At 35.7% G+C, this 9,706-nt stretch overlaps 1 protein-coding gene across 1 annotated transcript; it reads left to right on the plus strand.

The window, feature by feature from the left end:
- Positions 1–3,428: 3,428 nt before the first annotated feature.
- Positions 3,429–7,521, plus strand: LOC112053951 (uncharacterized oxidoreductase YrbE-like). Its single transcript, XM_024093585.2, has 7 exons — positions 3,429–3,523; positions 4,804–4,897; positions 5,670–5,918; positions 6,392–6,699; positions 6,773–7,012; positions 7,104–7,259; positions 7,337–7,521. The coding sequence occupies exons 2-7, from the start codon at positions 4,818–4,820 to the stop codon at positions 7,474–7,476; spliced, it is 1,173 nt and encodes a 390-aa protein (XP_023949353.2). The 5' UTR covers positions 3,429–3,523; positions 4,804–4,817; the 3' UTR covers positions 7,477–7,521.
- The last annotated feature ends 2,185 nt before the right edge of the window (positions 7,522–9,706 follow it).

Consider the following 9,706-nt stretch of genomic DNA (forward strand, 5'->3'; position numbering starts at 1 on the left):
AAGCCTTTATTTCCAATAATATAAAAGTAATTGCAAAACATTATACATAATAAATTTAGTATTAATTTTTAAACATGTCAATTTCAATTTGTACATTATAAGTTTGATAATAATTTTAAACATGTCAATTTCAATTTTAAATGTTAATAAATATTTTATGTCAGAAAAATTCTTCGTCATTGTTAATATTATGTCAGTTCTTTATGTCAGTTAATTATTGGAACGCCCATTTTTGGGCATAGGCCTCCTCCATCCTTCTCCATGTATCTCTATCTCTCGCCAACCTTGTCCAAGTGGTCCCCGCTGTGTCTACGATGTCGTCGCGCCAGCGTCGTCGCGGCCGGCCTCTCGACCGGCGCTCGTCACGTGGGTACCAGTGCAATACCTTTTCTGTCCACCGCCCGTCCGTTGTCCTTGTTATGTGTCCAGCCCAGCGCCATTTTAGGAGACATGCTAGTTTGGCCGCGTCTATAATTTTTGTCCTGTTCCTTATTATTTTATTTTTTATTTTATGTTTTATTTTTAGGCCTAGCATGCTCCTTTCCATGGCTCTTTGGGAAACCTGTATTTTATGAATTATTTCTTTAGTGATCGGCCACGTTTGGCAGCTGTATAAAAGAGTTGGCGTTACTACAGAGTCCATTGCCTGTTTCTTCAATTTAACATCCATATTTGATTTAAATATTTGTTTTAAGGACCAGTATGCAGCCCAGGCTTTTTTGATTCGCCTATCGACTTCATCGACATAATGTCCATTGAAGGATATGTTCTGACCAGTGTTGCCAGAAGGTTACTTTTGTAACCTTTTAGGTGATTTTTTGACTGCATTGGTAACTTTTAGGTTACATTAATAAAAAGGTTACTTTTACGTGATATTTAGGAATTTTTAAAATTTACTTACAATTTCGTATATCTAAAACAGAACGGTCGTTAAATCAAGAAATGCGGACAAATGCTCAAGAAATCATCGATGTTTCTGTGTCAATCTCACTATAAATGAAGACGTTACAATTGACGTTGCGAAATAAGTAAGTTGCAACTTGCAGTCACATTGAATTTCTTAAAAAAAACAAGTATGAATTTAAGAAATTAACGTCAATTTTTTTTAATTCTTGCTCTTTATTTGTATTTTTCTTATCCCATGAGGAATTACTTAAGATGATTCTATTTACGAGTAAAATGTCCTTCAGTTTATAGTAATTTAGTACTTGGCTAATATTGGCTAATATGACAGTTAATAAACAAAAAAACTAAATTATTTTAGCCCCCAGAGGATGAAATGGTGGTTTAGCCATGCTGTGGAACGCAAAAAGCAAGAGTAGTTAGTGAAAAGGTTACTTTTTACACAAAAAGGTTACTTTTTTAATATTTCGGGTAACTTTTCACAAGACCCAACTGGCAACACTGGTTCTGACCTAGATATACATACTCATCCACATATTTAATCTCGTTGTCCTGCACTGAAACTTTATATCGGTCACTGTTTGTCATCACGCAAGTTTTCTCCAAATTCATTTGTAAGCCACACTCTCGGCTGCGGGAATCCAAAGTATTAATCATATGTACAAGCTGATCGTGACTTCTTGCCAGTAAAACTATGTCGTCGGCGAAGCGAAGATTACTTAAACATTCTCCATTTATACTTAATCCTAAACCGGTCCATTTTAACTTTCTGAAGATGTACTCTAGGAGAGCCGTGAAAAGGTTAGGCGAGATTGGGTCCCCTTGTCTTTAAATGGAGATGTTTGCTTTAAATTGTTTTTTTTTATTATTGAGGTACACTTATTTACTTTTAAAATAGTTTAAAGCCATTTTGATGAAATAAATATATGAGAGTTTTCTTTTTTTTTTAAGTAAAATAATGCATAAAAAAGTAAAAAAAATCTAAAGTAAGGAAATAATGGTACGTTATTTACATCTTTCGTTCTTGAAATCAGAACGAGCTACTATTTCCCGCCGCCTTTTGAATGAAATTTTGCAAAACCAATAACATTTTTTTTAGTTAGCTTGTTTAATAAAGATTCCAACGAATAAGTTTATTAATAGCACCCAAAAACAAGTTTAAAGTTATAGACGTTTGATACTAACTGCACCACTGGTAAGCGTGGTCACGTGATCGTGACCTCACAGTTAACACGACTTTTAGCCTATCAGTAGACGGCATAAGAAACCAATTGAGAAAAACAAAAAAAAATTATTGTTACCCGGGATCGAATTTACGATTATCTTAACTTTTCTTGGTATTACATTTACACCACTAGACCAAATAACTACGTAGAACGTCGTACGTACGTCTGCTTTCTGTACCTACTAATTTATTTTCGCAACCAACACATGCATAATCTCCTATATCTGAGTGTCTTTATACTGAAGTTTCGGACCCTTAAACTTGACAAGTCACAGACAAAAAAAATTGACATATTGAAACTTGAAAGTTGTTTTTTTTTTAAATGCAGATTCATGAATGCTATTTGGGCTGAGCCGTAGATAGAGGATCCGTCTGAGTCACAGATTCGTAAATTGATGATTTTGTAGAGGGAGAAAATATAGTTTAGATTATCAACGTGGACGGAGTTTAGATGTACCGTTAGCTGTCAAAAGCTTAGACGAATTAAACACCTGCTTCGTTAGGTAATACTTTTCTAGGATATAATTTATTGGAAAATAATACCCTCTGTCAAATTATAAATTCAACGATCTAACGGGTTTATAAAAACTGTTTACCTATAGAATCAACGTATAGTTGAATCGCATTTATGACGGTCAAAAAGTCTTTGAAATATTTGAAGCAATTAAATCATTACCTACCACAGAATAAAGATGATTCAGAATGAGTCTTTACAAGCAGCGTGATGAAGTCGATGTCTCCGCATAAACAAACTTTTTTCATAATTCGTATTTTAAAATTTAACACTAACAACATTTACATAATTTATAATAAAATAATTAATAATTACCAATAAAAAGTATTCCGTCTTATAGCTTTAGTTTTTGTGAACAGTTTTTAAAATATTTGAAAACAGACATTATTGACTCGAGTGTATTCGTTTTTGATTTTTGTATTTGGAACGGCTACGACACCGTCGTGTTCCGTACGCTCTATCTGCCTATTATTCTTTAATCTCCAGCAAGTTAAGTCTCGGCCTCTAACGTGATCGTTAGAGTTTAAAATGTAAAACACCCACCAATCCGCATAAAAAGTAAGTGGTGAGTCTAACACTAAGCTCCTAATTCCTTCTCCTTTAAGGAAACAGGTAAGGCCTATAACTTTGAAGATCCCTGATGATGGTCATTTCTAGTACCACTTACGTGATAGGTACGTTGCTATGAGTATTGTTACGATTATGGTAGTCTGCGAAGAAAGACACAAGAAGCGATAGTTTTAGCTAGATCTCTAGATATAATATAATAACGAGTTAGACGCATTAAACATACTTTAGTTACATAACAAATGTAACATAGTTAAGTTATATATCGTAAATACAGTCGTGAGGACACAGTTTGCCTAAATATTTTCTAAAAGGTAGGAAATAAGATTAGTAAACAACTATATTATACTTGGAACTTTGGGAGCCAAGTGCAGTGCCCACATTATTTAATTTAATGGTGATCTTAGTAGTCGAAGTCAATGGTTTATTTAATTTAAAAAAAATAATAAAAATAATAATATTTAAATAAAAAACTTCGTTTAAAAGGCTTAGGCTATGCTACAAGCTCAGTGTCAGATGTTTAATTTGATACAGTTTCAAAATTAAAATTGTTTTTCTTGTATAGATACTATAGTATATTTCTATACTAATATTATTTAAGAGGAAAGATTGTTTGTGGGTTTGTGTGTTTGTATGTAATGAATAGACTCGGAAACTACTGAACTGATTAAAAAAAAAATATATTTCACTGTTGGGAAGCTACACTATCCTAGTGCTACTTCTGGCATAGTTGGTTTGTGTGGTACTCAATAGTGAGATCCTAGGATCGATTTGCAGCTTTCGTCTTTTAGGTAGGTATTTATATTTTTCAAATTGACTCAGGTCTAATCTGATGGCATGCATTGGCTTAGGCCATACATTAACCAAATTGAAAATAATGGTGCTTCCGTTTGTAGAGTTTACTGGAAAGGCAATCGAAAAGCAATAAGCAGTATGCGATAAGGCCGCCTTTTGTATGCTGATCTCTTCCTAATTTGTTTTTATTTCACTTGTATTTGTCTTTGTGGTGTGCAAATAAAGTATAAGTATCTATCTATCTATCTATCTATCTATGTACAGTCCAAGTAGGGAGTCTTGCGCTAATACGACTGTAAATGTAAATGTACATCATCATCATCAGTTGATGGACGTCCACTGCAGGCCTTTTGTAGGGACTTCAAAACGACATGATCCTGAGCCGTTTGTATCCAGCAAATTACTGGATGGTGGGGAGTCGACCAACACTGCGCTTTCTACTTCGGGGTCACCATTTCAGCACCTTGGGACTGGTCGTCGTCATCCAACGTCCATCGGCTCTTCGAATTATCTGCCCCGCCCATTGCTACTTCAGCTTCGCGACTCGTTGAGCTAAGTCGGTGACTTTGGTTCGTTTGCTGATCTCCTCATTTCTGATTCGATCACGCAGAGAAACTCCGTGCATAGCTCGTTACATAACTGGCTGTGTGACTCTTAGCCTTTTTCTTCTTCATGCCTTTCGAATTGTTATTTTTGATTAATAGTAATTAGGTAAAATGTACCTAGTTATAGTATAAACCTAACATAAAACAACGGTGTATAATACGCGATAAAAAGCTAATGAATGTTGATATTATAGAACTAAAAACCGAAATGGCAACTAAGAAGTTTGCGGGACCATCGCCGTATGCTGTTAACGCCACTTACCCGGAAGTCGACTTCAGACACACTGAGTAAGACGTCTTTTTATCTATATTGAAGGTGATTGTATTTTAGTTAACAGCCAATTTGACGGTCTACTAAAAATAATAATAAGTACTATTTTATTTAGAGATTGGAGTATCATCGGAATTACTTGTATTCGATTATACAATTCAATTCTATTCAATGATATGATACCATGGAACTGGTCTGGGCTGATGGATCCAGACGATATGACGGATCCAGATAAACTCGAGCTCTTAAACTTAACAAGTTAATAATCAAGTTATGGCTCATTTATTTTGGCAAACACCAAGTTTGGCTACGTGTTAGAGCAATTAATTAGGTAAATAATTAAATAAGAAAGTTTGTTTATAAAAATATATATTTTAGTATAATAAATACTAGCGGACGCCCGCGACATCGTCCGCCGACCTCTTTAATCCAGCCCTTACAGGAGTATCGCTGTAAAAATGGAGTAACTTCTCCCGTTTTCCCAACATTTCCCTTCACTGCTCTGCTCCTATTGATCGTAGCGTGATGAAATATATACACCTGCCCAACCTGCCCAGGAGTATGAAGAATAATTGTATCAAGTTTCATTAAAATCCGTCAAGTAGTTTTTGTTTCTATAACGAACATACAGACAGACAGACAAAAATTTTACTGATTGCATTTTTGGCATTAGTATCGATCACTAATCACCCCCTGATAGTTATTTTGGAAATATATTTCATGTACAGAATTGAGCTCTCTACAGATTTATTATAAGTATAGATCTCACCATTTTGTCATTCCATACAGATATTTAAACAACGTGAATACCAAACAAAGCAGCGCTTCAGTTGCCCCTGTGACGGCTGCAATCTTCGGTCTTGGCCGCGCTGGTTCCATTCACTTGAGTAGCATAATTCGCAATCCTCGTGTAGTTTTGAAATACATTGTAGATGATCGTCAAGAAAGATTTGTCAATCTGAAAACATACTGGAAGCTTGGAGATGAAGTAACATTCCTAACGTCGGCTAACGCTGAACGAGTCTACAAAGACAAATCGTAAGTTTAATATTAACTTAATCAGGCAGACAGAATCAAGACCATGAGCCGCAGCAGAAAAAGCTGCCTTGTTCCTTTTACCGCGGATACCTTTGGGCCATGGAATCGCAGTGCCAAAAACTTTCTCCGAATTTCTCCGGCTAGTTGCCTCGACTGGTGACAGAAGGGCTGGCTCATTTTTAGCGCAAAGGATCAGCCTGGCTGTCCAACTGAAATTTGTCAGCTGAAATGCAGCCAGTATTTGACGAAGGCATGATTTGTAATAGTTACAAGGATAAGTTAGCTTAAGTTTTTTATTGTAGTTCATGGAAGTGAGAACTAAAGTCAATATTTCTGTTTTCTTTAGTTTTTAATTTAATTTTGACCGTTTATGAGAATAATTTCGACTAATCACTTGAGTTTGAATATACCTAATTGAATAAATAAATTTGTTTCTGTTTTCTATATTTTGTAAAAGGTATTGTTATTTTTAGAGTTAACGCAGTCTTCATCGGTTCGCCCACGTACACACATCATAACATTGTCGTTAATTCCATCGCTAACAACAAAGATGTCTTCTGTGAAAAACCCATTGCAGAGACTATCCAAGAAACTAGAAAGTGCTATGATGCTGCTAAAGCTAAGGGTCGAGTTCTCTTTGCCGCCTTTAATCGACGTTTTGATCCTGCTTACAAGGCACTCAAAGAGAGAGTCAGACAAGGAGATGTAGGTCACGTTCAAATTCTCAAAGTCACCGCTAGAGATTCACCGTTGCCGTCTATTGACTATTTAGCAAGCTCAGGTAAATTGTTAGACTTAAAAAATAACTTTTCTGTGCGTTACTGATTTGTTTTTAATGAATTTAACTTCTCCAGGTGGCGTATTTCATGATTGCTTGGTACATGATTTTGATATGTCATGCTGGGTACTGGGCGAGCTGCCGATACGAGTACAAGCAACTGCCTCTGCGCTCATTCCGGAAATCAAGGCCATAGATGACTTTGATACAATTGCCTTCCTTCTGACTTTTCCATCCGGAGCCGTTGCTATAGGCGACAACAGTCGTTTTAGTGCATACGGTTACGATCAGAGATTGGAAGTTTTTGGGAATAAAGGTCAGAACTATTAACCTCATATATGTATAGTAGGTACTTAAGTAATTGCCTTTAAAGACTAAATGCTTATTTTCTGAATTGCACTTTACAGGTATGATAAAAGTCGAAAATGAGAGGCCAGCTCACTGTTTTGAGTCATATATTGGACATGATAGTGTAAAGCAAAACCCTATCTACTATTCATTCCCGTCACGTTATAAGATTGCTTATCAACGGGAACTTGAACACTTTCTGGATGTTGTACAGTGTAAGTAAGCTTATCAATTGGGTTTTGTGGAGTATTTGTTTGAAAATATTTATTGTGACTGTTTTTTCTCTATTTAGATGGAGTGCCGCTTGACGTAACGAGTTGGCAGACACTTGCTGTCAGCAAAATTGCTACCGCTGCCGAAGAGAGTGCGCGTACTGGCAACACTGTGAAATTAGATTGGAGTAACGACGACATTCCGGTTATTTATTCTTAAAATTATAAAAGCATTGCATTGCACTGATTTGTATTTAGTAGGGCGTGTGTTCTTGATACATTAAATAAAAAGAATCTTCAAGTTAGTGGAAGCTACGTCTATTTTAATAAGAATTAATTCCTGAATTTTAAAAAGGTTTTAAATGATCTTACGATAGTTTTCAGATATTTCCATAGCATGTAGGATACCCATAGTGGCATTAAATCTTTGAAGGTTTTCCACACCACACCACACTTTCTAAACTTACTTTCATTTATTATATTTTTCTTAAATAATAAATATGTATTTTAATATTTTCAGTCTTATTAACAACTATACTTTTCCTGAATACCAACTCATTTATATTGCCCTAAATAAAGGTCTACGAGAAATATGTTTTGTACTCCTTTTGCACTAAAGGCAGACACCGTTAAGAATTTTTAATATCAACAATGACGAAAGGGATAAAAATTACTTTGCTTGTATAATAAGGTAGGTACATCTTATAGATCTAAGCCAAGAATGAAGAAACAATTCCCGCTAAGGAATTCGGGTCCAGATAAAAAGATTTTTACGAGCCTTCATACGGGGCCGAAATTAAACATGAATACTTGCTTTTACCTCTGACGTGGAACATTCCGCTCCAATACATTCACTTTGAACACAAGGGAAACTTCAGAAGGATAATCGGGTTTAGGAGCATATAGCTTAGCGGCTGGCGTGTTGAGACAAATGTAAGCACTACGTACCTTCGAGTGCTTGACAATATTAATACACGGGTATGTTAACTTTAAAATTAATGTCGTTTTATGGTGATGATAACATTAACTCTAAAAAAATACACTTACATTACACTTAAGGTCAATAACTGTTATAGGCATGATCACTGAATGAGAATAAAAAATCTGCATTGTAATGCAGTTTTTTTTAATTTGTTTAATTTTATCAGTTAACAGTTAGGTATTTAAAAAATAACGGATTTTCAAACGAAACTGTAATTTCAATCATCAGCTTGTTTCTGGGAAAAAAACCGAAAGTCGTGTGGATTTTCATCCTCCTCCTAACTAATTAGCTCGCTTCCATCTTAGACTGCAACATCACTTACTATCAGGTGCGATTGTAGTAGTCAAGGGCTAACTTGTAAAAATAAAAAAAATACAGAATAGATCAGAAAATTTCTTTAAATTACAATGACATGAACAATTCTGAAAGCGCAGTGAACAATTAACTGTAAACTGGTTATTCGTAAATATCCTTAACCCAATTATTTCTTCTCGATGGTTCCTTTATCTGGGTAGGTATATTAATCACTAATTTACTCAATAATTTTCGCTGAGCCTCAGTAGCTCAACGGTAAAGCATTCAGACTCATGGTGGTGGTATGATCCCCGCTCCGTTGGTCTAATGTCATACCCACTATTACAGTATTTTTCGGCTAGATGGAGGGGAATGGGAACATTGGTCATACTCGTATTTAAGAGATATGGCAAATATTCTTAAAAAAATTTGAGGGTATTTGTGGAAAAATCTATCTTTTCGCTTTAAAACACAAGCGATCGGCCGCCATTTTTTACTCCCGTTAGTTCGACGCGGGTGGGCGTACGCAGTATTTCTTAGGCGACTGCATGACAAATAAAACTTTCTCAGTCTACTTTATTCGACAAACATATGCTGGAAACCACGCGGTACTATTTGCAATTCGGACTTTTTGTATTAATTTGATTTAACCTTCGTATGCAAACGAGCCAAGCCGCGGCCAAGTACTGTGTTTGTGAAAACCATTGTCAACGTTTTTGGCGAGGAAGCTGTTTGCCCAGCAGCTAGGCGAAATTGCAGCAGAAAGGTAGGTGGTCTGCTTCTGATTGTCTTCATTTCTGTGGTGAACGTCTGCCCGATTCGACAGTTTCCTTTTTATTTATTTATTTTCAGTTCGTTTCATGTAGGATGGTGTGGGTGACAGTTCGTTTCACTCTTGAAAGTTTGCCGCGATTCACGTTAATAGTACGTATTATGAACTGTCACCGAACCCATGCTACCTGAAAACACTTTAAGTAAAGGAAACTATCGAATTAACTAACCAGCTATACAGTAAAAAGTAATCTATCCCGTGGAAATATCCTCAATATTGGTGTTGATTAATTTGACAACTGTAAAGACGGAACAATATTTCTGGTTCAGTATTATTTACTGGTCAGTTTTTGGGAGAAGACATGGTAACAGTTATCAAGCTCAATTTATCTATCAATAGAGG

The sequence above is a fragment of the Bicyclus anynana genome, chromosome 6 (genome assembly GCF_947172395.1).
Source record: "Bicyclus anynana chromosome 6, ilBicAnyn1.1, whole genome shotgun sequence".
Taxonomy (NCBI): domain Eukaryota; kingdom Metazoa; phylum Arthropoda; class Insecta; order Lepidoptera; family Nymphalidae; genus Bicyclus; species Bicyclus anynana.